At 40.6% G+C, this 27,257-nt stretch overlaps 1 protein-coding gene across 1 annotated transcript in view; it reads left to right on the top strand.

The window, feature by feature from the left end:
- The window catches only part of RAD51B (RAD51 paralog B), a 384,812-nt gene that overhangs the window by 219,704 nt on the left and 137,851 nt on the right, over positions 1 to 27,257 (top strand). The window contains exon 9 of the mRNA XM_058026352.1: positions 15,442 to 15,560. Within this exon, the coding sequence (XP_057882335.1) occupies positions 15,442 to 15,560 (119 nt within the window). The remainder of the gene's footprint in view (positions 1 to 15,441; positions 15,561 to 27,257) is intronic.

The following is a 27,257-nucleotide window of genomic DNA, read 5'->3' on the forward strand; positions in this document are numbered from 1 at the left end:
AGAGTTGCAATGATTATTGCTTAAATAAGTCACTGCATCTGAAGAGAAAGGCTAGAGAAGCCAATCGAGAATGACTAATTTCAATTTTTCATGAATGGGTTCTTGCTGTAGTCAGCTGTGAGTGTTAACTGACAGATGACTGTGCAGCCTCTAGCCCTTATCTTGCTGGGTCTTGTAAATAAAGTAGGACAGGCCTGAAACGATCATGATCAGCTTTTGTTGGGCAGAGAATAATAATGCTGGTTGTTCAGTAAGCATCCTATTTTCTGCTAGATTAGCATTGAGACAGTCACCTGGAGTGACATAAAGAGGCATTCTTCTTGCTGAAACACTATATTTCACATGAAGCATAAGTCTGTTATTTTTACTGTTTGAACTTATTGAAATTCCTGTGGCACCTCTTACAAGAGATAGGATATAACATGTCTTGGCTAAATTAAAAAACTGATCATGCAAGCCTAGCCAAGTAATTTGTTTTTCTTTGGCAGAGCTTGCCTTTAAAAGAAGGATTATATTAACATTGACTAGGGACATACCAGGAAAAGTAGTAAAGTTTATTGGTACCTATGAATTTGGGCATCTCTTTCCAAGCTTTATGCTATTTCTGCCACTGTGACCTTTGAATAGCAACAAATGTGTTTGAGCCATAGCTGCCCCCATATATCATGTACAAAATAAGTCCACATTCAGGGTTAAATATCATGGAAGTAGGTACCAATTGGTCAGTAGTAATTACCAGTTCTTTCTCAGGTACTCTAGGGGTACATTATGTCTGCATATGAGTAAAGGTAAGGGTTGATAATTTATCAGAGATGAACCCCTGTTGCCCAATTTCTGTCAGACCTTTGCTGATGTAAATTGGTCTTGCAAATTGCTTCTCCCTTCTTGAAAGTCATTTGGTTATAGTCTGAACAGTGTTTGAGTACTGTCCCAGCCAGCAATGACCAGAGGTTGGAGTAGGAGTAGAGTAGGAGAGCAGTAGTAGTCTTAGAGTAGGAGACTGCCCACGTGACCTAGATTGCAGTACGACTCCAGGTAAGAATGAAAATTTCATAGCGGAGTGAAGGGAGGGAAAAGGGAAAGGCAATTGAAAGGCAGTTGATCTGCTTTCCAGTAAAGGATTAAGACTGTTGTTCTTTGTAATAGGAGTGGCTGGTAAATGATATTCCTCGTTGTGCAATAATTCCTGATTGTTCAGAAAATACTTTTAATTGGAAAGGCAAGTATTTAAGTGTCTACTCAGAGTTGCAACATATTTTTTGAAAAAGTTGTGAATGTGTATCCCTCCCCTATTCTTACACTGCCTAAGCTGTTTCCTTGGACATCCTAATTCCTTGGTCCAAAGCTGTTGTTTGGGCAGGCTGCCAGAGAGTGGGCTGCACAGCAGCAAGGCTCAGCAGGAAATCTGCTTGGCAGGTACCAGCATGGCCTGTGTCTACATCAGAAGATTTACTGGCATGCACAAGTTTTCAGAAAGCATTTATTCTTTAGCAGATTGATTGATTTTAAAAATCAGGGCTTAGGGTTATTTTTTTTTACTAGCTCAGGTTAGGAAATATTGCTGGCATAGTCAGCATTGGCGTGTAGAATATGCAAGCTGGTAATTTGATTCAGTGGGCATGGATGTAGGCTAGCCATGGCTGCAAGCTGTTGATACACTTCTGTTCACCAGCAAAGGCTGGAAACTACAGGTAGAAAACTAGGCCAAATTTGCCACCAAAGGTATTCCTGCAAATCCTACTGCATGCAGAAGCAGCTGAGTACATGTGCCTATCCAGAGGGGGAAATGAGAAAGCTGTAATACAAGTCTGCAGTTAGTAACAAGGCTTTGAATCCAAGTACTGCCCATTTTAAAGTGAGCAACTACAGGAGAGCACTTCCATTTTCTGACTTTTGTGCATGAGCTGTCATTTCAACAACAAAGTTGCAAATGTGTATGTCATAAATGTGAACCTCTTATCAAATCCTTCTGTTTCCAAAGTAGCTTAATATTGTTGACTGACTTCAGATATACATGGTGATATGGTTACATGGCCTAAGTTTTGAACTGACCACATACTATAAACTTTATTTTACCTAAGTTGATACTAGCAAGAGCAACATTTATACCTGTATGTTGTTCCAAAATAAATTATGGAAATCCTATTACTCTTTTACAGAACCAGTTATTTAATTTCATATAATTCATTTTCATGCAGGATTTTTTTTACAAATTATTTCGAGGATTAGTTTTCCTTACTGAAAAAAAAAAATTAGAAGTTAGGGAAAGAACAGTCTAGTCTGCTTACCTAGTTTGAGCAATCGTTAACCTCTTCCAGGAATTACTTTGCTGGAAGAAATAAGGCATATTTGTTAGAACCAACATAAAAGACTTTCAAGAATGGCTCCAGTAGGTACCAAATATCTGGACATTACTTATTTCTGGCTGAAGCCTTTGCCTAAGTAGATGGTGACATGCAAGATGCCTCATGTCATGTGCATCCCCTTTTACAGTAGAAGAAGAGTGTTGTGATGATCAACAGTATCCACAAGGCACTTTCCTAACTACTACCTTCCAAACAGTTTTCTTTTAATCATGATTATAGCATGATAATTAAATGAAGAATCTCGCTATGTTTATAATCATTGAATATGTAATGTATTTGGAAGTGAATATGTAGAGCACGCTCATGTCATTTGTTGAGTGATACCAAACTAGGCTCCCTAAACTGTCACTAACTTGCATCCATCCAGCATCTATAAGATGGTTGTGGGCACTGCCCTTCAGAAAAGAATGCCTGCTTTCTTCTAAGAAAATCCAGTGTCACAGTTCACTATGTGCTTTCCAGGTTTCCTGTGCCTCGATGACAAGCTGGTTGTATTTTGTCATGCAGCATCCTCAAAGAGCAATTCTAAATATGCTTTTGTCCTTTTCTCCCGTCTTGAAAATGTGCAGATAATAAATAGATTTTTTCACTTCCCCAGACCCTGTTGATGCCTTGTGAAGGCTGACCTAGACCAGAGGCTAGATGGAATTAAAGAATAAAGTAGGGATTTATTAAAAGGCCTCAATGGATGCACCTTGGGCAGCATAAGAGCCAAACCAGGGCTACACCCAAGATGAACCTAAAATGGTCACAAAATGGACAACCAGTCCACGACAGCTTACATAAGGGCAAAATTCAAAGTTGGCTTCATAAGGTCAAGTTGTTTAACCACATTCACTAACACACTACTTAGTCTGTGTTTAGTCCTTTCTTATGTATAACAAGTATATTATCTTTAATTGTATTGTTACTTGGTAACAAAGTTCATCTCACAATTATTCTACTTCTTAATTACTGTTCTTTTTCATTTGCATTTTAATTATTGTTCTTGTTCATTTACTTTTCAAATTCAAAGGCTCCATGGTACAAGTTCTGCTTGGGAAACACATGTGGCATTCCCCAGGGATTGTATTCCATCACAGCACACCAGTTACTTGTTTTACATACTCCTAGCCTAAGCGTGAAGAAATTTGAATTGTTTCATACTGTAATGTAATCAAATCATGGAGTTTGTTCCTAAGATAGGATAGGCAGCTCCAGAACAGAGGGTAAAACAGCAGTTACTTGGTTTTGCTATGTGGAATAGATGGTCTTCCCACTGTACATCCCTTTATTTATGTTGTTTATGAAGAGTGAGTCTGAGTTTCTTGCTTTTACAAAAACCCCAAAAATTCTCCTCTTCGTGGGTCTGTTCCAGTTACTAAATATCCAGTTGTGGTTTTGGTGAAGGTGTCTATACCCTCATTCATACCCAGCATCACTTTGCCATTATGCACTCCTGAGAATCTGTGCCTTGCACCAGTGTTCCTTTAGGGCTGGACAAAGGCAGCCAGCTGTCTCTTCCAAAGCTAATTGGGGCAAGTTTGGTTAAATTTTTAAGTTTCAGTCCTGGCTCCATGGGAAGTTCTTAGACACCTACCCTGTAGATGTTCTAGTATTTGAACATGGTTGCACAGTGGCATCCTTTGCCCTGAGACATGCCTGGGGGTCTGTCACACAGGGATCCCCTATAACATTTCAGTGTAGCTCAGGCTAGAAGGTTTCTTTTTAATTGAAAGAAATAAAACAGCAGCAACAAAATACTCTGCACTTGTTTCTGTTGCATGGTTGTGGAGATCATGTTTGTACTACTAATATCTCCTATGATGAGATATTAGCTTTCCTGACTGATGGGTGTTTGTGCTGGCAAAGTACTTGGAGGAATGTCACCACCTTGTTGGAAATGACATTGGCCACGCAGCAGGGGCCAGTCTCCTGCTGCAGCCTGTGACAAGCTGGTGCCCAGTGGAGCTGCAGTGCTGGTTCAGCCAGTATTGGAATTGGGCTCTACAGCACACCACAACAAACCAGATGTGCCAGCTTCTGCCCAAGGTGCAGAGCAGGTTCCCAGCTGCTGCTGCTGGGCCGTCTCACAGCACTTTGGGCAAGAGCAGAAACTCCAGCCCTCACCACCTCTGCCAAGCACAGCCCAGGCAGTTATTCTCTGCCTTCTATGAGTAGCCTGCTGGTTAAGATGCAATTAGTGCTTTGAATTTCCTCACTTCAAATCTTGGCCAGTGGTTCTGTTAAGTGAAAAGGAATACTTGCAGCCTTACGTTTTTATAGTACATTGATTAGATTCATTCTTGTAGGGGGCAAAAAAGAGCATCTAGTATTTCCATACCTGCAGTAGGCTAACACTAAACTGCTATAAAATTCCCACCAAGATTGCTTATACATACATGGGAGATGTTTTAATGAATTTTTTAAGTAGATAGAGGGGTTTGTGTCGTGAGAAAATGTGTGATTCACCTTAACTGTTTAATTTTTAAAAATTCCCTGTAGATCAGCAGATTCTTGTGGGGAGAAAAAAGGTCATCTCTAGATTCACTTTTATTGTCTGGGCTATTACAGCTGTCATAAATAAATTCTCAAGTTATCTTCTCTGCAAGATAGCTGTATAGTATAACGAATTAAGATTGAGCTCTTTTTTGAAATTTATAATCTTGTTGAAATGACAGAGAGCTCGTGTGGTATACAAGGTCAGTTGCTATGTTATATATAACTCCTTGTTTTCATCTCCTACTGTTCTTGCAGGGAACTAAAAATGTTTTAGACAACAGATGTGGAACACTTAAAATATTTGGAATGTGTGGGAATATACTGAGGGACCACCTGTCCTGCAACGTGTAGGACAGAATTGGTTTGTGAGCATTATTGGTTACTCCTGCAGTGAACAGAAGGACTCATATATTAAAAGTAAAGCAGAATGAAAACCATGGGGAGCCAGGTTGGATTTACTCAAGGAAACATGGGGAAGAAAGTTGAATCCACAAGTTAAATATTTCTTAATACTTAGCCAATAATCCACGTTTGAGTTTCCCTTAGTAAGTGTAGCCTGGAGAAGTTACTCAGTCTTAGGAAGCTCATGGTTAAGAAGAAAAGAAACAGAATTTATCTGATTTAACCTAAAATAACGTATTTTATTTATTTTGTGACTACTTCCACTAGTCAGATCCTATATATTTAGTTACTAATTAATGATTACAACTAGTAATGACTGCATTGGCTATCCTTTGTGAAACCAACACAACCTCACAAATTATTTATTTATATTGTAGAAAATTATGGCTTTAATAATAATTGGATTGCTAAGGATGTTGAGGTGGTTTGTTCCTGGTGTCTATTTTTCTACACTTTTACTACTTATTGACTAAAGTAAACAAATGCTATTTCACAGATGAGGGAACAAAGGCACAGATAGGATCAGTATGTAGCATTTGCATTTCTTCATTTGGAGTTCTGCCATGAGAGCACCCACAGTTCTTTATTATCTTTTTCCTTCAATGATTTTTTAAAAAGGAGGATATTAAAGTTGAGATGATAGCCACTAACCTGCCTCAGGGAAGGATTGTGAAGATAGTTAATGTTTATACCATATACCCCCTCTTTCCCTCCCTGCAACTGTAGGGTGAAACTGCTGTTGCTCTGGTCTCCACTCCAGTGAAAAGGGAAAGTATCACTCAGTGTTCTGCCCATAGGCAAGCTCTGGCTGGGAAACAGGCAGTGCCTTAAGCATGAAAATAATACAGGAAATCAGAGAGAAAGTCACAAACAGAGATTCATCCCTTCTTCTATGGACTTGGGAAACAGTGGTGTCCTGTTGCATTTAATGGCTCAGGTTCCTCTTTAAATTTTGGGTGTAGGTGTGAAACTGTCCTTCAAAGCTGAAATCTCTGTGTGATAGCACATATCCAGAGCTGGTGAATGAAACAGCTGTTGGTGCACTCTTTTGATAAGATTAATAGAAAAGCCAGGACACACATCAGCAGTGTTTCCCACAGCAGGTACATTTTTCCCTGCCCTCACATGTAATGGTTTTCTTCTGTATTCTATGCAAACAAATTACAGGTACTCTGAGAGCCACAGTTTTTAATTTCTCAGCCTTTTTGCATGCAAAAATCCAGCATTAATGATGCATTTTTATGTTTAGAGTTCTTCATAGTTTGCTGGAGGGAGGTCTTTGTGATTAAAGGAAGCAGGTTTCATTGAGCCAGACTTGAGCTCTGGCCTGTCCTCTTTTTCACCTCCCCTTAGGGCAAAGACCAACAGCTTGAGGGTGACCCCTTTGAGAAGTTTTTACCAAAAAGGAAGATGAGAAAGGCTGGACAGGCTCTTTCTACTGCTCTGCGCTGGAGCCAGGAAAAAGCAGCTGTTTCTAGCCTTTCTGATGTTTGGGGGGGTTTTTTTGTTTTTGTTTTTGATTGGTTTTTTCTCCCTTTCCTGGTGGCTGGGATCTGGGCTTGGTGCCATATCTGTTTGTCTGTCTGTCTGATGTTGTTTTTCTCAGGGAGCTTCAGAGGCCAGTTGCCCATAGTCAGTTGCTGGGAACAGAGGTTGTTCCTTGTATCGTCTTAACTCTCCATGCCAGAATGTTCATGCTTGAATAGGAAACAGCGAGATCTGTCAAAATAGCCCTTTTCTTTAGGGCTTTGAGGCTGCATTCTCCATGGCCATCTGTTCCCTTTCACCCTTTTGGACAATGTTGCTATTTGAAACCAACCACTCTTTGCTCTCTCCCTTTCCCTTTGCCCTCCCCCTGCCCCTCCAAATCTGGGAAAAAAAATTGTTTCTGGCCCTGACTGGCCTCTGGAGGATTCAACCATTTTTTAGTCCAAGGATTAAAAGTGATATTTTGCAATTTTTTTATTTTTCACTGACTTTAAAAAATGTAATACATCTCAGGAGAGAAGAGTCACTGCAGTCAAAAGATCATTTTGGATTTATGCATTAGTCTCCACAGAGCACTTTGGTGTCTTGTCGCTGCCTGATGCAGACTACCGTGAAAATTTGGCACATCTTGGAATATTTTGCATTATAGCAGGAGCGGAAGGAACCTCCTATAGTTAAGGGTGTATAACTGCTTCCCTTCTAACCCTCTGTCATCAGTCAGAAAAGCTTATCAGGATGAAATTTTCCAGTCTTGGTTGTTGTCCAAAATTGAATTAATTTGCTTAATTCAGATAAAGTAAGTAATTCCTTTTTGAGAGTGAGATGAAGAAAAAACAACCTGCACCTCCTCTGCGTCAGGATGGGTGACTGTGCCATGCAGAGAGGGACTGACTAGCTGGGAAACTCCTGGCAAGTCTGTGTCAGTTAGAGAGTGAAGCCAGACCCCTGTAATCGTCAGTCATTTTAACATCCTGCATGTTTCATACTGCCTCTGTGTGTGTGTGTGTCTAAATACATAAATATATATGTATTTTCAGCTTTGGAGATGAGTCTGAGCAGTGAGCCCTGTGGTGTCTGCATGTACTAAACTGTTTTGTCGTACATCTTACAGTAAAAGGGATCACATTTTCTAGCCATGGGTATATTGGCTGTGCAATTTTTAAAAAGTGAAAGTGCCCAGTTAATTTATATTCAGAAGCTACTCCAAGCTGTGTTTTGAAGGTGCTCTGAGTACTCAGATGCATCTGCTAGGTCTATATGTAAGGTTTGATGGGCCAGCCCAGAAGATACTTTGTCAGAGAAGAGGTTGCATCCTTCATCTTGTGTCAGGAACCACTCTGTGCTGAGAAATAGATACAGCCAGAGAAACCTATATGGGCAAGTGCAGACCCGTGGTTAAATACCAGTTAAGAAATGCTACAGTCAACCGTGATGGTACCCATTGTGAGAAATAATTGAATCCGTTGTTGTGTTTGAAAGGCAGAGTTGAAATTGCGCATAGAGGTTTTTGCATTTAATATTTTCTAACTTTTATGTTCTTAGTCATACCACCAAAACATTCTTCCAGTTCAGCTTTTGTGATTGATAGTATTAAACATTTGGCCAAATCTGAACTCCAGATGTGAACAGCTGAAATTTGCAAACAGTCATCTCTAGCCCCCAAATGTTTGGCTGACCTCTGTTTCCGTGTTGCAGGCTGAAGGAGGATTGCTTCCTTCTGGAATTTCAGTTTTGATAACTCTGGCTTATGATCCAAGCTTTACAGCTCTAAAATTGTTGTTTTTATTTACACCTAGAGGGAATTCTTGCAACTCTAATGTATGGGACCAGTGTTAAGAGTGCTGGAGGCTAAATTTTCAAAGAAATTATGCTGGTCATCATGCAAAGTAAAACAGTTTGCTCAGTTTGAATTGCAATCTTAACCCGAAGTACTATTTAATACTGCTTTTTAAACATAGTCCTTGTGGTTTTCAGCCCCACTGTGGAGTTTTAGTTATTGCATGTTTCAACTTGCTGTATAAAGAAGCTGTCACTCAATTTGAAAATTATTTGGAAAGATACTACTAAAAGTAAAAGATACTGCTAAATATAAAAAGATACTGCTAAAATATACTCCTGTGCTCAGGAGTAAAAAGGGCATATACTTAATTCACTAGCTCAAAGCCATGTCACTAGGCTGTGATCAGAAATCGTTATTAATTTAGACATTTTATGCTGAGTATATTGCGAAAATCCACCCCAGTGTGGGCTGACTGTCAGCACTCGTGTTCATTGAGCCAGCTCAGGTGCTGGCAGAGACCCGGCTGCAGCAGCACAATGCTCCCCGTGGCTCCTCAGCAGAATATATTCACCAATATATTCACCAGGAAAGGGGTCAGTGCTATTGAAAACCAGCTTGCATACACCCACTGTCCTTTTCTGTCTGCCATGTGGGCACACAGCACCGGCCCACTCCTCGGGACACGGGCAGCCGTGTCAGAATCACCCTGGGTAAATTAGTGCTAATTGGTGCTTTTATTGGCCACTTTGCTGGAGACCTCGTTGTGCAGCAGAAACTGGACTCGCTCCCCCTGCTGCACCCTGACTCTGAATTTAAGGTTCATTTGCAGACTGGAGTGCTGCTGCTTTTGCCTGCACTGTGACAGTTTCCTGGGTATGAGAGCTAAATTGCCATGACACTGTTTCTTTGCCAAGACATATTTTATGGGGAAAAAAAAAATGTTGACTGTGAGAATAATCTGCCTCTCAGACTGCGACGTCTTAACGCGACCATACTGCTGTGAGCTGCATTCTGAAACTCACTGCAGTTTCAGAGCTCTATCTCGCTCTCCTCCCCCAGCTGTATTAGCTTTTGTTCTGCCCTTCTGGGATTCAGCCATCTAGGCTTCAGGCTGTTATGGAGGGGTGAGTGTGACAGCAGGCTTATTCAGTTCTAGTCTGGAGAGTTGGGAAGTGGCGAATCCAGATGATGGGTAAACACTAGCAGAGAGTGATGAAGTTTAGCAGCTGAGATGAACCACCCTGGGAAAATCAGATGTGATAATGCCATGGCTGTGTAGGTCAGAGGGTTGAGGCTTGTAGCATGCAAGGCTTCAGTTGCTCTGACAGTGGTATTCTAAATCTCATTTCTTTATTCAAGCTTTAAGGGACCTACATACATGTAATTCTAGCATTCTGCCCCCTCCCTCCTACATACCTTCTGATTAATATCATGATCTGTTTAATTCCCTAAGGGAACTTAAGCAAAAAATTGCAGCAATAACTTGTAGCATGATTGGTGAGGTGATAATTAAAAGCATTTTCTGGATCACAGGGCCCTAGCATTGCCAGATGCCATGATTGGGCAAGCTTTGTTTTTCAACCTATGTATCTTTTATATGTGCAGGCAAGCAAAATGCCAGATCTGGGTTGTTTGGGGTTTTTTCCTTCCCTTAGTTCAATGGTTTGTGATTTTATTGTCTAGTCTTGGAGAGACAGGAAGAAGTGACTGCATAGGAGAGGTTCAAAAGAAGAAGCTGCTTTAAGTTTTAATGACAAGCAATGTGGGAAAGATCTCTGGATACTGAGAGAGTAGTGTAAATTAGCATAATTTTCTATTTTAGAAAAGGAAGGAACTTCTCAAAGACTGCTGCTAGGGTAAAGAGGTTTAGCTGAGGGGTAAAAAATTTATCCTTGGTTACAGAAAGAAATTGACTTCACTGCTTTCTTCTACTTGTGCTTCCCATCCCTCCCAGCAAATCACTGCTTGTTCTGTAGCACTGCAGCAATGATAGAGAGGTGGAAACTCACCACTTTGTGATGTGGTGTCAAGCAACAGAGGCAGAACGTTTTCACCAGTAAAAAGAAATATCTGTTCCCAAGGGTCTCAACTCCACAATTCCCTGATTTGGGCCCTGTTTCAGGTGCTGTGAACCACCAGCTGTCTTCCCACCTCCACAGATCTCCTGAGACCTGATTGTTTTGGTCATGGCTGGTAGGTTGTCTGGCAAGAAATCGGACCAGCTGGGTTTTTTTCATTTCTTAATGCCAATTCCTTTTTTAGGTCATCAGGCAGGAGTCTTCATACTAGCATATGTGTGTCTCTCTTTCTCTACTCAGAAGAGAATTGACATGAGCTCACTAACGAGTTCAGTGGAGGAATGAGATCTGGTGCAAACCACACTGGTAACAGTGGGCATGCTGGTGTGGGATTAAAAGTAAACCAACAGTTCTCTGATGGACCCTTCCTAAATTTTGAGCTGTATGAAGGTCCCTGCTGATTTTTTGGGGGTAGAATAAAGGTCAACATTACTTATTTGAAAAAGCTTCAAATGTTTCATGAAGAATACTCAAAGTCCTTGTTTATACACAGTTATTCTGGCCTTTCACATATTTTGGCATATTTTCCCTCATCCCTTAAGGAAGATTCTTTGTAAGTGGGGAATAAGCAGCAGCAGCTAAGAGACTTGTAACCTGCAATTTTCACAATAAGAAGATGTTTAGGTCAGGAGCAATCTTTTTGTTCTCTAATTGTCTAGTGGTTTGCATCTTGAAGATGAAAGCTCTAGGCGTTATTGCAATGGAAATAATGAATGACTGGGGGAAAAAACAGCAAAAAGGACCTTAATCTTGATCTAATATCAGATTAACCATCATTAACCATTCAAAATCACCCAGAGCGTGTACACATAAAGACATAAATATGATAAACAAAAAAGTGTGAAAACTCACCTGTTTGGAGCATATGAAATAATTGAACTCTGTTCTCCAAAATGAGAAGTGAACTCATTCCCTTTCTATTGCATTCAGTGCTGACTCCATCAGAACTTTGCACCTGGAGTCTATAAGTGGCAGTTTTTGGTCTCGTCGTGATGACGATGGCTGAATTGAACAGCCTGTTTAGGGTAATCTCAAGTCAGCACATAACACACTTGGGTTTTTTCTAAACTGGGGATTAGTAGATGTTTACACTTAATTGCTTGGTTTGCTAAGTACATTTTGATGACTGTGTTGTGAAAAAAAAGGAAAACTAAATTACATGTTCATTGATTACTGAACAACTCCAACTTCCAGATAAAATATTTCTACTTAATTGAAATTTGAAGTGATATAGAATAATCTGAGGGAGGGGGGGAGGGTGTAGTTTGTAAAGATTTAGAACTAGGAGGTTTTAGAAGTAAAACTGCCAGATTCCCTCTCATAATAAAAGGGAGAGCATAAGCATTTTAAAGTTAGCATTTTCCCATGGCTAGTCTTGTGGCCAAGCTTGATTTCTTACAGCAGCACACCTGTTTTTCCTGCCATATGTCCTAAATAATAAAAGGCTGTATGAAGTCGGTAGTGTTAGCTGAGCAGTGCAGAGAGTGAGACAGTCACCACTGTAGGGTAAGAGAATCAGAATCACCTTTTGACTTAAGAAAAAGCTGTGGAGAAGGGCTGAAGGCATCAGTGGGAGTTTGAAGAGTGCAGTGGTTAGTTACTTCACAGATGAGTTTGTCCTGTGGGTTGTTTTTTATTGTGTGATGGGTTTTTCCACCATTGCGTATTTTTATACTTGTACTTTCTGAAGAGGTGACGATGGAAAAATAGATTAGGGGTTGAAGGGGATTTTTTCTTCTTTTTCTTCTGATCACATTGTTAGAGATCTGCACCAAAAATACAGACAAAAATAAATGCAATGCAGGTGACAAGTAGTGGTCTTTGAGCTCTGCCAGTGAACCGGAAAGCTGCACAGCCTGAGTGAGAGGAAAAGTACTTTCATTCTTATTGCATGGCATGCTGTTTTTGTTGAGCTCAGTAGTATAGTTCTTTATAAATATTTTCTTTGTACTTTCAGAGAGATTTTTTTCCTTCTTTTTGATGGGCCAGGCTTTTATCAGGATGATTTGATGTTAAGATTTGAAAGATTTGGGAGCTTGTTGCTTCACTGTTTTGTTATTTCACTGTCATTTAGTTCATCAATCCATTTTTAACGTTTGATGAGAAAATATTTTCAAATTACCAATTGATAGACATTGCAAAGGGCCCAGTGTTGGGGATGAACCTGCCAGGCAATGATTCGTCCATCTGGGAAGAAAAACAAATCAATATGTGAGAATGTGGACAAGGTGGAACTAATTGTTCTGCGCAATTATACCAACAAGGAACATGTTGGGGTTTTTTAATCATGACTGTAGTCACATTTTGCCTGCACAGACCTCTTGCATTAAAAAAAAACTGTTTTAGGACATTTGTTTCATTTGATTCAAGATACTGGTCTAGTTATCGAAATTTTCCTCTGATAAGAAACTAATGGAACTGAAGTGTCTTTATGTTTAAATCACCTTCCAACATACTTGCAACAACTGGGACTTGGTTAAAGGAGGATTTAGTCTCTAAAATGTACCACCTTATATGCAGAGGACAAGAAGGTCTTTGAGACCAGCTCTGTATTTGCAGTGCTCTGGTTGGGCAAAATAGAATAATCCCAGAAACACTATTGAGCTGAATAGATTTAACCCTGCTGTTCCCTCCAGTGAAAAATGGAAGGTGAAATAAAACCACTTTCCCCATACTGCCTAAATGGGTCATTTCTCTCAGTGACAGGGAAATTACTTATAGAAAGTTTGTTTTGATTGCATTGATAGGCAAACAAAATTAATCTAGTTCTCATGTATAAGAAGGGCCAAGTGTCGTGGCCCAGTTCTACTGACAGTTCCTTCCTGGCCAGCACTGCGGGCCGCAGTTGAAGAATCACCCTTTCTTCTTTGTTTTTCCCCTGGTTGTGGAGAGGCATTTACTTTGCAATTGACTCAGACCACAAGCAGCTTTATTTTCACTTGTGACAGCTGTTCAGTGAGAGTGAAGCAGCCAGTTCCTCCTCTGTGTTTGCATTCAGAACAGATACGGTGTCTGCTGGTGTCTGCTAGTGCTCTGAAAAGTTCACTTTCACAGGAGACAGTGGAACAGGCATCTCATACAGTCCCTGGCCTGACTGCTTTGAAGATCGGTTTCATGCTATTTTTTGTGAGTGTGAGGAAGGAGGGAGTGTTTACAGGAATTGAAATCACCCATTTTACTAGAGCTGGACCTGATACAGAAAGCAGGGAGCTGTTCAGACATCTTCTTCCAGCCTTCTAACATTCACCTTCTCTTTCCCTTGCTAGGATCCCATCTCTGTGCTTCTGGACACCCACTCCCTTACTGCATGCATACACTGAGATGTCACCTTTCTCTCATCTGTTTGTCAGCTCTGTTTTCTTACTTTCCCTAATCCCTGCACTCCCTGTAGCACCTGTGTCCTGAACAGAAACCATGATGCCAGCAGTGACTGGAGTAAGAACTGGCTTTAAGCCCACTGGAGACACTGGAGCTGCTGCTCATCAGCTGACTGCACATTGTGGGTGCTGTGGAAGCATCTACCCCTCAGCATGGATAAGCACTCTATACCACTCTGCTGTGGTTCAGCTTGGAGAGTTTGGGGACCTCTGAGCAGAGACCACAATCTTATAAGCCTATTTTCTTCTTGGGCCAATGTTGGTGTGATACTCCCATCTCTAAGCATGAAAACATCATGGTTTGGAAGCACAAGGCAATGCATACTGGAAAAAAAATCACTATCTCTGAGCAGTGTTATTTATCCACTTCCTTTGTCCAGTTCATTAATGTCTAAGTAGTGGTTGAAATAACAGAAAAGATAAGTCCAAGGTTTTTTTAAGGCCATGTATCAACATAAATCTGTTTTCTTAACATATCCTCTTTCCTTCCTCTGAGACATTTACTATCTTTTTGTGTTTGGAGCAAGAAGAAGGAATGCAGCACATGTTGTCACTGCCCTTGAACTTCTTTGCAAAGCTGGCGCTGCTTCCTCCTGTTTGCTTCACTTCTTGTCCCTCTATCTGCCTCATGCATCAGCTCACAGGAGGATCCCTTATAAAATGGAAACCTTTCCAGTGAGGCATTCCCTTTCACCATGCAAAAAGTCTTTGCTGTAAATTTGCTCCAGGTTTGCTAACTGCTTTGCACCAAAGTAATAAATTTTAATAAGTTCACCGAAAAGGATTTGCCCTCTTCAGAGAGGGGCTGACACAGTATGGTACAGTGTGCTTTCTCCTGTATAAGAAAATAAAATAAATTACAGCAATTAGCCTGTACTGCCACAAACCTTACACATTTCTGTTCACTTTGGGACAGGTTTTAGGCCTGAAGGAATGCAGAATTTGGAATTGCTGAGGAGCGATATCTCCATAATAGTGGCAGGTTCCAGACATTTAACCATTTAAATGCCTGGCTCAGGTTTGCAACAGCAATATGTTACTCCTTCTGTTACATAATAACAGATACATGACTTGAGGGAAGTTTGGGTATGAATTTTGTGGCTGTTTTATGCCAACATTAGCTACTTCTGGAAAGTCTGGGCCCTTTGCAGTGAGGAGCCCACCAGCAGGCATGCATGAATTGCTTCTTGATGGTGTGGAATGGTGGGTCCCAGCTCTAAACAGGGGTACAGGGGGGTACAGTTACATCAGCAACATCTCCCTAATTCTTGGCACTTATTGTTGATGGAGAACTCACACTACAGTTGTATAAAAACATCCAAAAGGTAGGAAGCTAATGCAACAGTGCTATCTCTTAAGTGCTATTGGTAATTACCTAGCTTAGGGAATAATCTGAGATGTCTGATGAATTTTCAATGCTGTTTTCTGTGCCACAGTCCTGATGCAGTTTGTATCATGTTTACCTTCAGGATCTTCTGTGAGTGGGAGGAGGGATTCTGGTTATGTGACCGCGGCCCTCGGCAACACGTGGAGTCACAGCGTCAACACCAGGCTCATCCTGCAGTACCACGACTTGCCAGCAAGACAGGTGAGAACTTTAAAACAAAGAGAATTTAAATAAAGCTACACCAGCAGTGCTTGGTCACACGGGCTGTGTCCTTCAGCCTCTCTGGTAATGCTACAGAACCAGAACTTGGCAGTTGAGAGCCCAGTCACTTATTTGGGGTGGAGGTTGGTCAGTGTCCTTTGTTTTTAAGGGATGACCAGCATTTCAGTGCCTCCACGTAATAGGATGGGCCTTTATGAGTCACAGTTGGTACAGATGTACAAATTTCTTGAGCCTTTAGAGCATTCTACATCATGGAGATGAAAGGTAATCCTTAAAGTGCTTTCTTGCACAGGAATTTTAGACAGGAGGAACCTAGTCTTTTCACTGCCATGATTGTTTTGCTGTCGTCTGTCTACTCTTTGTGCCCAATTTCAGCTGTGACTGTTAGGACACGGAGCACTCTCTTTTCTATGACTGCTGTTTATGAGTAGAAGCTTGCTGCCTACACCAGTGAGCTTAACTTTGAGCAGTAAGTATGGCACCAATTTCCCAGAAATGTGCCTGCAAGTAGGAGAATAGTCACCCTTTTCACTGAGAGAGTTTATGTTTAAGTGAAACATAGTAGCATCTTTCACTGCAATCTTCACCTCTAAATTTAAAAAACTGAGAAACTGAGAGACCAGACATTTGGGGTATGGTTGAGGGAATGACTTTTTTTTTGTTTTTAAAAACATCATAATGCATGATTTCATCTGTCCCTTGGGATATCTGTGGTTATAATCTCTTTTGGCTTTGTCTGTTCTGTTTTTGCATTGATGTAACTCTTTCCAAAGGCTGTGACCCCCAGTCTTAATGTTATTGATTTCCTACCAGTTAAAGTAGAGAGCTGTCAGAAAAATTGCTACGTGATATTTGTACCATCTTACTCCTATACCATTACTACCCATGTGTGTTCAGGTTGGTGCTCCTCGGTTTGCTGTCACAACACGGAGTTTCTCAGTTTTAAATTGCAGTCTTTAGAGCCAGAGGAGAGGAAGCCATCTGGTTTAATTGGAGAGTTATTTATTAGAAGTAAAATTGTAACCATAGCACTCCTGTTTCTTCAGTAGTCGTGGGCACTTTGACTACTTCAAAGCAGTAGCCTCTGGACTTTGAAGTAGAAGGTTAAGTGTGCCAAATGCAGGTAGAAAAGGCATCTTCTGTATTCACTTCTGAAGGCTATGCATAGAAGTATACTCTTACTGCTGCTGGTTTTAGAAATTTTCTTATGTACTGCTTCATATTCTGGTCTGTAATGAGTTCTCCTTTTCTACAGAAATAGTAAGTTTGCAAAATACAAAGCTGTTCATAAATTTCCTGGATCACTTCAGAGTTACATGAGAGGTGGAGTTGGCTGAGGGTAAAGGGCAGAAACTGGGCTCTGTGCTACTTCATGATGCACAAAGTCAGCTAAAACAGATTAAGAACATTCCTCTGGTAGTGGAAAAAGGGAGACAGCTTTCCTAAAGAACATTCAAATATTACATGTAGTTTTTCCTGATTTTTTTGAGAAGGAATAGATCACAAATGTATGAAAAATTGTGTTCAAGCCTTTGAAATTACAGTCTGCTTAATAGAGTTTTCCTCTCTTCCTTGCTGGATTTATCAGGTGCACCACCTTGCTTACAAGTGAAGCTATGTGCTCATTCTGTTTTAATTAAGCAAAGGAACTAAAGCTACAGTGAAAAAAACCAACCCTAAAGTAAATGTTAATATATATTATTAGAACCAAAGTAATTTGAAACAGGTGTGATATAAATAGTGATGTGCCTGTGAAGTCCATTCCATGACTGAAATGGGATATATCCATGATGTCCTGTAGGTATTTTCCTGTTGCTGATATCTGTGTCCTTTTTCCAGATAAATTCTTGTTTCTTAAACTCATGGAAATATTTCAGCTAGACATGCAGTTTCCAGTTAGAGGAAGGCATCTGGAGTTACCCTACCTATGGCAGCACTGTATTGATCAAATTACTATCGTTTTACACACATATGCTCCTTTATAATTGCTTTAGACCCACTTTCAGAAATGAACTGTGAATAAAGGTGCCTCAGTTCTTGAGATGCCATTTCAGTCATCATGAAGTGGTTCTGCCAGGAGGTATTAGATATCAGTGCTTTGAAAGCCAGCACTTTTTAAGGAAGCTTAACAGGAGGATTCAAAAATTACCAAGTCAGTAATCACATTTACAAATTCTCATACTTAAAAAAAAAAACAACAAAAAAACCTCTCAGGATTCCCAAGACTGCTGAAAATCATTGAGACAGGCTTTGTGATGACTTCAGCTAGCTCCTCAAAGGAGTCCCATCAGGCCCCATAGATTTGTAGGGATCCAGCTGAGGCAGCAGATCCCACACAATTTCGGGGTCAGCTGGGAATTGATCATTCTCACAGTCATGGTCCTCTGGCTCAGGAATAGAGGCCCTCATGGCTCATCATCCATGTTGAAGATGGAGGCAAGGAATGCATTTAAACACCTCTGCCTTGTCCGTATCCTTGTTTGTGAGGTTGTCAATCCTCATCCTGTAATGGGATGAAGTTATTTCTATGCTGCTTTTTGCCATTAACGTACTTGAAAAAATCTCTTTGTATTGTCCCCCACAATTCTGGCCTGCTTAATCTCCAATTGGCCTTTGACCACACAAATTTTTCCCCTACCATGGCCAATAGCATTTCTGTATTCTTTCCCTGTCACCTGACCTTGCTTCCACCAGACATACATGTCCCTTTTCCTTACACAGTGGATACAATTCATTTTTTCAAAAGGTAAAATTCATTCTTTAGTCAGTCACTTGATCTCCAGAATGTTCTCTTTCTGCATCTACTTTCTCTCTTTCTTTCCCTGGAGGAACTGGGGCAGTGGTGACAGTCTGGAAGACTTTCCCTCATTATATCTGACTTCCAAGGTAGTAGAGCTAGCGTGCCAATCCTTGCTGCAGAATGCCACCCATCAAGAGAAAAAGCACTTCTTGAGAGACACTGGGCCAAGGGTGGTGTCCTTCAAAACACAGAGTGATACTGTGATTGTTCAGGAGGATTCAAGCAACCTGTTTTCCAGAGCTGTGGTATCTCCTGGACAGCCCACTGGGCTGCTAGATGCTTGTTCTTAGCCGTGCAGTATTTGTTTCTGGGAAAAGTCATGGACACAGTCCCCGTTCCTGAAACCTTGGGGAATGCCAGGGCAGCAGGTGGCAGAGCAAGTATGTAACAAACCTTAGGAAACTGAACATAGAATTCCTACACGGCTGGGATTTTTTTTTTATCTATTAAGTAAAAATTTTATTTTGTTTGTCCAGTAGATATTTTCCAGCCAACTATCCCTTTTTCCACCCCACCCTTCCTATGTCTGGTGAGCATTAATAAGACAGCAGCCAGTTCAGCAAAGTAATGAAATTTCTGGGATGTCCTGCCTGCCTGAAAATTAGTTAGGTTTGCTTTATTGCTAGGAGAGGAACAGCTTTCTGAACAAACAGATGAACTTTGCTCTTTTGCTTCCTTCTAGAAGCCAGGGTTCTGGTTTTTGTTTCCTCCAGGACAGAAGCAGCACCACTGGGGGAGGGCCAAAAGAAATTTCCAGTCTGCATTTAAATTCATTTATGTCACCAAAACCCACAAGCACGGACAACAGCAGGAGTCTTTTAGCTATTGAGGTGGGACTGAGCTGCATAGTTTCAACAGCAGCACAGTGGCATGAGAACATGGGAAAAGTTAATTGTTTCACACAAATACCTTCATGAAGGGAATTATCTTTGTAGATGCTGATACCTTGTTCTCCCTAAGCACTCTTTTAAGTAGCTAACCATGACATTTATTTTCCTGAAATGCATACATAAACATGCAGACTCTTTGAGTTTGGGCCAAAACCAACGGGGCTGCGCTAGAAACTATCAGACTCCTCAGTTACCCCTATGTGTATAATTATCCTTCCTTCCTGAGCTGGAGTCAGCAGGCTTTACGATTATTGTTTTTCACGTGTTCTCATCTGCCTTTGGTAGGGTTAAATACATTGCCATGCTATATTTAACATTTTGTTCATGTCCATTGGAGGCGGGATGCTGGATTAAATGAGACAGTGCCCAGATCTGGTATGGCAGCTTCTATGGGCCTGGTTTATTTTATAATTTTCAAGGGATTTGTGAGGCTCGTAGTATTGTGTTAATCTCTGTAACATGTTTTGAAATTCTCTTGCTGTTGCCTGCAAATTGACTGGTGGTGCACTTTATCCTCTTGTCCAGACAATTGATGAAGAAATTAAATAGATCTGGCCCTAATACAGCCCTGGGGAGCACCACTGGTGGCTGGTCACCCACTGGATGTAGCACCATGCACCACCACTCTCTGGGCCCAGCCACCCAGACCGTGTTTCACCTAGCACCCAGTACACCCACCTGCACCATGGCAAGCCATGCTCCACGTGAGAAACTGTGTCAAAAGCTCTGCTAAAGTCTAGGTAGTGACATCCCCAGATATGACTTAATCCACTGAGCAGGTCACTTGTCATAGAAAGAGATCAGGTTGGTCAAGCAGGACCTGCCTTTCACAAACCCATGCTGTGTGGGCCTGGTTCCCTGGTTGTCCTGCACGTGTTGTGTGATGGTGCTCAGGATGGTCTGCTCCGTGAGCTGCCCCAGCACCAAGGTCAGGATGACAGCCTGTATTTCCCAGCCCTCCTCTGGCCCTTGTGGATGGTGCCCCTTGGCCAGGTTCCCGTCACTGGGAGCTCCCCAGGGCTGCAGGTGGCTGGTGGGCAGTGGCTCTGTGAGCTCCTCCAGCAGCTCCCTCGGCGCCCTTGGGGGATCCCACCTGGCCCTGCAGACCTGTGTGTGTCCAGGTGGCAAAGCAGGTCACTGGGCATTGCCCCTTGGGTTACGGGGGCTTCATTCTGCTCCCCACCCACGTCTTCCAGGTCAGGGGGCTGAATATCTAGAGAAAAACTGGTTTTAGGATTGAGATATGGGCTGAAGCTTTCAAGCTGTGCTGAGTGTTGGGCAGGAATTTTCCTGGTGAAATGGTAAAGTGTGAAGGTAAAGTGTTTCAATGCATAAGTGTATGGTGACTCATTCTCAATAAAACAAAACAGAACAAAACCCCCTTATCTCGTTCACACTAATGCCAGACATAACTTTTGTTGTGTCCTTGGTTACAGACCAGCTGTTTCATCTTGCTCTGCTTACTATCATATGAATAAGCCCTGAATAAGCATTCCAAAATGACTGTGGTGAAGTAACCCTGGTGCTTGCTGTGTGGGAGGAATGGCTGGAAAAGAGCAAAGGGGAGTCGGGATTATGTTTTACATTTATGAGATTTGCAATTATTTACCTTACATTTTTTATCATGTTATTAAAGCATTCCTTTCAAAATGTACAAATATTGGGCTATAACTTCACCAGGAGATGGCTGAAATTGGAAATGTTGTAAAGTGTGTATCTGTTCTGAGCCATCTTCTTATATAATATGCTTATCATATGGAAAGTCAATTCTGTAAAAACACAGAAGTTTTTTTTGATAGTTCTTTTCAGGGTAAAAGTGATGGTGTGGAGCCATGAAAGGAAAAAAATAATAGGAAATTTTACAGAAAAGTAGATTTTTTTCAGGTGGTGAGATTAATTTTTTAGAGCTCTTCCTTCTGTTTCTTTTGAAAAAATAGCTGTGAAAAGACTACAGAAGCACATATTCAGATTCTGCAAACCCTTCCATGTAAAGAATTATTTTTTTTCCTAGGATGCACAGTTTACTTCAGAGACTTGTGCCTCACCTCAACTATTAATTGAATACTTTGAATCAGGACACAATATTGTTATGGCTTTAAATTTACATGCATGTTTGCAAACCACATCCTTAAAAATAAATACATAAATATGCTTATGGGGTTTTTCTGATTAAAGTGCTGTCGACTGATAACCCTTAGGACAGAAGTCTTTTGCTTATCCATAGATTATATACAAGCATAACCAGCAGTGTAATCCTGAAGAGCATGAGAACAGCATGAAACTGGACACAAGGCACAACTGCAGCATAAACAGATGGTTATCAACATAGCATGATACTGACTTAATCCAGCAAAGTGCCAGATGAAAGGGTGCCAGAAAAACAGCGAGGGTTCATTAGCAAGTGTTTGGAGCTCAGACATCACCAGGTGACTTACTTGGCTGACCTGAGTGTTTGTTCATGTCTCTCTTTGCAGCAACCCTCCTTCTTAATGAACTTTTGGGGAGTGCTCACACAATCCAGCCATCACCGGAGCCCTGTCTGGGTTCTGGGTGTATGGCCCTCTCCTGTTTAACAGGACACTTTCAGAGAATGTTTCCATCATTCTTGAACAAGAGTTCACTTACTCAGGTGCTTATAAAGCACTAATTAATTTATTATCTAGGAATCTAAATAGAAATCAAAAGGCTCTATGTCAAATAGAAAAGACCAGAAGAAACCTTGAAATAGTTCATCTTGTTCTCTTCTCTCTCTAAAGTTATTTCTTTAATAACTACTGCAAGTTTTCTTAATGAGGATTATTCTGCTGTCAGAGCTGTACAAGCTTCAAACTCACTCACCTGTAGTTCAAAGCATCCTAAAGAGAGAAGCAGGGACATCTCTGAGGCAGAGAGGCAAACTCAGTCCTTAGGTTACACTGAGGTCTGCCTGCTGAGGCTGGTGGCAGAGGTGGGCTCGTTCTGGGGGTGTCTTGGACCGACAGACCAGCCCACTCTCAGGAGAGGCTGCTGCTTGGTTGCTGCTAACCATCTCCTATTATGTCATATTTTCAAATTGCTATGTAAAAGCACTTGCAGACTGATCTCTGCAGTGCCCTTGCCAGGTGCTCATAACCGAGGAAACTGAATCATAACTGAGCTTTTGCAGCTGGGAGCAGAGCTGGAACCTTGTCACTGCCATTGAGTGCCAATAAGCCTGATCTTGCTTAACACTTATTGCCTTTGTTTCAGGCACTTGCGAGTCCTTGTATCTCCTGGTACTGTGTAGTGAAGGCACTCCTGCTTCCTTGTGCAGCTTGCTCAGGGGACTAACTCACCTGCTGAACCGATGTTCAGTGTGCTCACTGAGTTCAGTCTCGAATCTCTCTCCTCAGCATGCCATAAACTTTTCTTCATAAGCAAAGGTTAATGAAACAGGGACTGTGACTGGAGCTTTATGGCAGAACTTTTTCTTGAATTCCTTGTTTCCAGTTTCTATTTATACCAGAGGTGATTTTTCTAAGCCTCAGCTCTAGAAGTCACCTCACATTCCTCTGTCTCTCCCCTTGGCAGACATCAAAACTGTTCTAAACTGCAAGTACCCAATGAAGACAGTAGCCAGCACCTAAATTTTTAGATTGTTAAAATGCTTGTCTGGCCTCTTATCTTCAGTAGTGTTTAATGCAAAATTTCTAGTATTATCAGTACCTTTTTTTCTCTCTTTCAAACCCACCACAGAAAATAGAATTGTTACCTTGATGAGATGTGATCTTAGTCACAGAGATGCTGTTGTTTTAGTTTTTACATATTTTCTCAGCTCTGTAACTGAGGATCTGGCCTTTTGCCTTGGTCTAATTGATAACTGCACACCTTCATGTTAATCAGAAATTTTCAGAAATTTGGGCTGTACCTCCTGTTTTTTATTGGGAACCACTTAAAGGTCAGGATGGGAGGAGTAAGATTACTGTAACAAAATCTGTTCTGAACACAAAAGAGGGCTTCTGTCTGTGGTGCTATTAATCCAACACCCTTTACAAACATTGTACTTACAGTTAAGTAAAACGGCATAAAAATGGGAGAGAGAAGGAACCAGGTGGGACTTTTAGGCTCTGGTCTGAATTGTCTGGAGAATGTTCTGTTTGTAAGCTTAAGTCCCTTTGCACAGAGGGAATGGATACAAGTTCCCATCCTGTTTATACAGAATCACTTTCCTGATTTTGATTTGACTTCTGTGTGAGTTTTTTCCTCAAAACAGAGAAGAATTAACCTAGGGCAGATTCTCTCATCAATAACTGAAATGTCATCACTCCTAAAGAGTGTCAGAGACCAAAGTTGTTTATCCTTGGAATGACGTGGCAAATCCCCTTGCCTCCTATCTTCTACCAGATTCTCCTTTTTGCTTTTTTTTTTTTTTTTTTTTAATTTGAAAACAGAGGGAAGCAATGCCTAACTCAACTTTAAGTGTTATTTATTCAGAAAAGTTCTGCTGAGTCTTTCTTGTAATATGCTATACTTAAAGACATTCTTAATAGTGAAAAAGTTAAAAAAAACATTGTGAGTGGACTGGACAATCTCAAGTAATGAAAATATAGTGGAATGTAAGATTGCTAATAGAAATAATTTGCAAAATAATATTGGGCATTCCAAATGAGTTTCTGTGTTACTTAAGGAGCAGACAATTTCAAAGTGAAGCTAATATACTGGAGTGGTTTACTTTATCACAGAAAGACTAATTCAACACTGTAATGTAACCAAGAAAAGGGTGTGCATTATCCTAGAATAGATTAGGCAAGGTGTTTGTATCAGGCAAAAGTGTTTGTATCCTTGTGGAAAGGCACTGGGGACATCTCTGGAATACTGTATATGGCCTGGAAATGTTTGTTTAAGCTTCTTTCTGCTTTCTTCTCCATCTACTTTCTTCCTAGCAAAGGTCTGTGCTAGATAGAATATATTTATTGACATATATTTTATTTATTTAATATATTTATTGAGCTGTCACTGGTAAAAAAAGTAGACCTTAAGTAAAGCTTTAAAACCAGACAAACTTTGACATATTGACTTCAGTGGGCAAAGTGCACGGCATCGTGTGTGAAAAGGTGGGGATCAGACATGATTCTCATCTTCAGCATTGCAATTTTTGATTCTCTAAACATATTAAGGGAGAATCATGTCAGGAGTTTGTATATCTAGGATACTCTACTCTGAACTTGAATTTTTGCTTGTTTTAGGAATCTAATGTCATTGAACTGTTCTAGATTGACAACACAGGAGAATGGCAGCCAGTGAGTGATTTTTAAAATCTACTGCAGAGAGAACAATGGGGTTTTCAGCTCAGTTTTATCAGTATATCTACCCTGGGTAGGTTCAATTAATCTAGAGGAGTTTGCTCTACGTAGACTTTTTAATCTTTGATCTCTGTAATTCCTGTGCCTTTAGCTGTGATGTAAAAACAGGCTGAAAAAGAATAAAACCTTAACTGCTTAGGAACTGAATGCAGGCTACTGACCCACTTGAAGGAATAAAACCCATTTTGACACACCACTGCCTGAGATGGACTGCACTTTAAAACACAGGGGGTTCTGATTATCTCCAGTGTTGCAGACTTAATGGGAGCTGCCTGGCCAACTTTATCATATCTACCCGTCCTAATGCAACGAGAAGGTAATAAAATAGATAATTTTCAAAATATTACCTTCCTTTGGACTGATTGTTGTAATTGTTGGAAAGATACCATGGGATTTTGGGACATCTGCTCAATCAGGAATGGAAAGGATGTGTGCATCAGGTGGTAGTGTATTTTACCCATATGGTGGAAACACTGGAAGATACTTGGGACTAAAAGGTAAAAGGCATTATAAATAGCTACCTGAGCCATCGTGCTTCCAGCTCTCACAGATACTTTGATTCAGGAGAGATATGTCCTTTGGCTGCATATTAACAGAAAGCCATAAATTCCTCAATCAGTGTTGAAGTTCAGTATTTCTGACAGACTGTGGCTGATGGGTAGCTTCAACTTTTCCAGCACTGGTAAGTAGTATTATAAAGCACAGCTCAGTTAATGAATTACTTCTTCCTTGAGTATTCATATTGGAGCAACACCAACTTGGAAATGACTAGTGAGGTCACTTATCAATAAATCCCCCTGTCTCATCAAAGAAAGAGATAAACTTAGGTTGCAGTGTGGTGTGTGAGTCACTGCTGAAGTTCTGCACTGGAAAGAGCTCATCAGATTTATCTCGGGTTTGCAAGGCCCTTTCACATTTGCGTAACAGTGATGGTTCATGGTCTCTCTTATCAGTCATTTCCTACTGGTGAGCCCAGAATCTCCGGCAGAAGTTCTTGCACTAGTCCTGAGTGAACAATCAGTCAGATTTTTTTTCTGCCATTTGATTTAATTTGTCTGTGCAGATATCTTCTGCAGTTCAGGGTGTTTACATACTGCATGGTGTTGAAGTGGAAGTTATGGACTTCAGGACACTTGAGCTGGCCTTGTGCAGAGCTGACAATGGTCAGGAAGGTTTGGTTTGGAGTCTGAGCCAATAAAACCTTATCATGCCTGAGCCAGCACTGACATTTATTTCAGCACATTGATGGTTCTGGTCCAAGTGATATGTTTGTTTTTCAGTGTACGTCACTGAACTTGTTTCTTTTAGCATCAGTCTTTATTTATCTATCTAACAGTAACACAAAACTCCGTACCCAGAGTCATCTCAAGCTACAGATAAAAATATCACCTAATCCTCTCTTAAATTGTGTTGATATTTACAACTGGACATGGTTCATTTCATATCAAAAACAAGAGGACTTTTTTCTCCTTTTTCATATATTTTTGCCTTGCTACTTGCTTGTAATTTTATAATGGACATCTCATTTGAAATAACTGAGCAAGCTGAAAAAAGAAAAGTGTAAATAAGCACAAAAAACCAAAGAGTTTCTTACTAATCTTACTAAGATAATACCAATATACTTAATTGGTATTAAATATATGAAAGAAAGGTAAACAACTCACTGTAAGACATGTACTAAAGGTTGCCATATGGGTCCCACTGCAGGAAAGAAGAGGTTGAGATTTTTTTCCCCCCCTACAGTGTTGCATTTTCTTAGTGATGGCTGCATTTTTGTCCTTTGAATATAACTAAACTTTTCTAAAGTTCACATGTGGTTAGGATCCCAAAAGTTTGAATTTCTTAAGCATAATCTCCATGCAAGAGGATATCTAAGAGCGATAAATGCTGCTCCCAGTAATTCTGTGAAAAGAATGATCATTACACATGATCTTTGCTTCTGTTTCTTCTACAAACATACAAAGATTTTTTTAACCTACCGATCATTGTTTATGACATCACAAATTGTTGTCATCAAAAATTTCAGACTGGATGGGTTATAAAGCCATATTTGAGGTCTTAAAGGGCTGACCAGTGTTTAGTGCATCTGTGCCATGCACTGGAACAAGAATGTTTGCCTTTGACTGATGGGGCTTCTTGGATATCCACTGCCCTGTGGAAATGTAAACGAAGCCTTCTAGAACAGTTCATGTTTGTTAGAGAAAAGTTTTTCAAGAATTTTGTTCAGCAATTGTACATTCAGCAATACAGACGATGTTTATAAGGCCAATGATTTCCAATTCATTAGTAAATTCTCTCCCAATAACGTTCTTGCTGGAGAAAATCTGACTCTTATAGAAAGATTGAAATTAAATTTTAAATTAACTCTGTCACCTTTTCTCTAAGATCAGTAGAGCATGACAGAACTCCAAAAGCACACATTTTGCATCTGTATATGTTAGCTCACAGATCTGTTAGTATGACTTTTTTTCTTGTTCTTGTTGTGTGATACCCAGTGGGCTCTAAAATACACTCTGCTGAGGCTTTGCATAACATCATATTGCTGTGTCTCACACGTGGAATTAGCAGTGTTGCACTAGCTTGTCTCCAGGGACTTTGCTTTTAGGAATGGAACAAAGTGAACACACAAAAGAGTTGGAAAGGGCTTTTGTTTGTTTCATGTCAA

This window comes from Melospiza georgiana, chromosome 6 (genome assembly GCF_028018845.1).
Source record: "Melospiza georgiana isolate bMelGeo1 chromosome 6, bMelGeo1.pri, whole genome shotgun sequence".
Classification (NCBI taxonomy): Eukaryota; Metazoa; Chordata; class Aves; order Passeriformes; family Passerellidae; genus Melospiza; species Melospiza georgiana.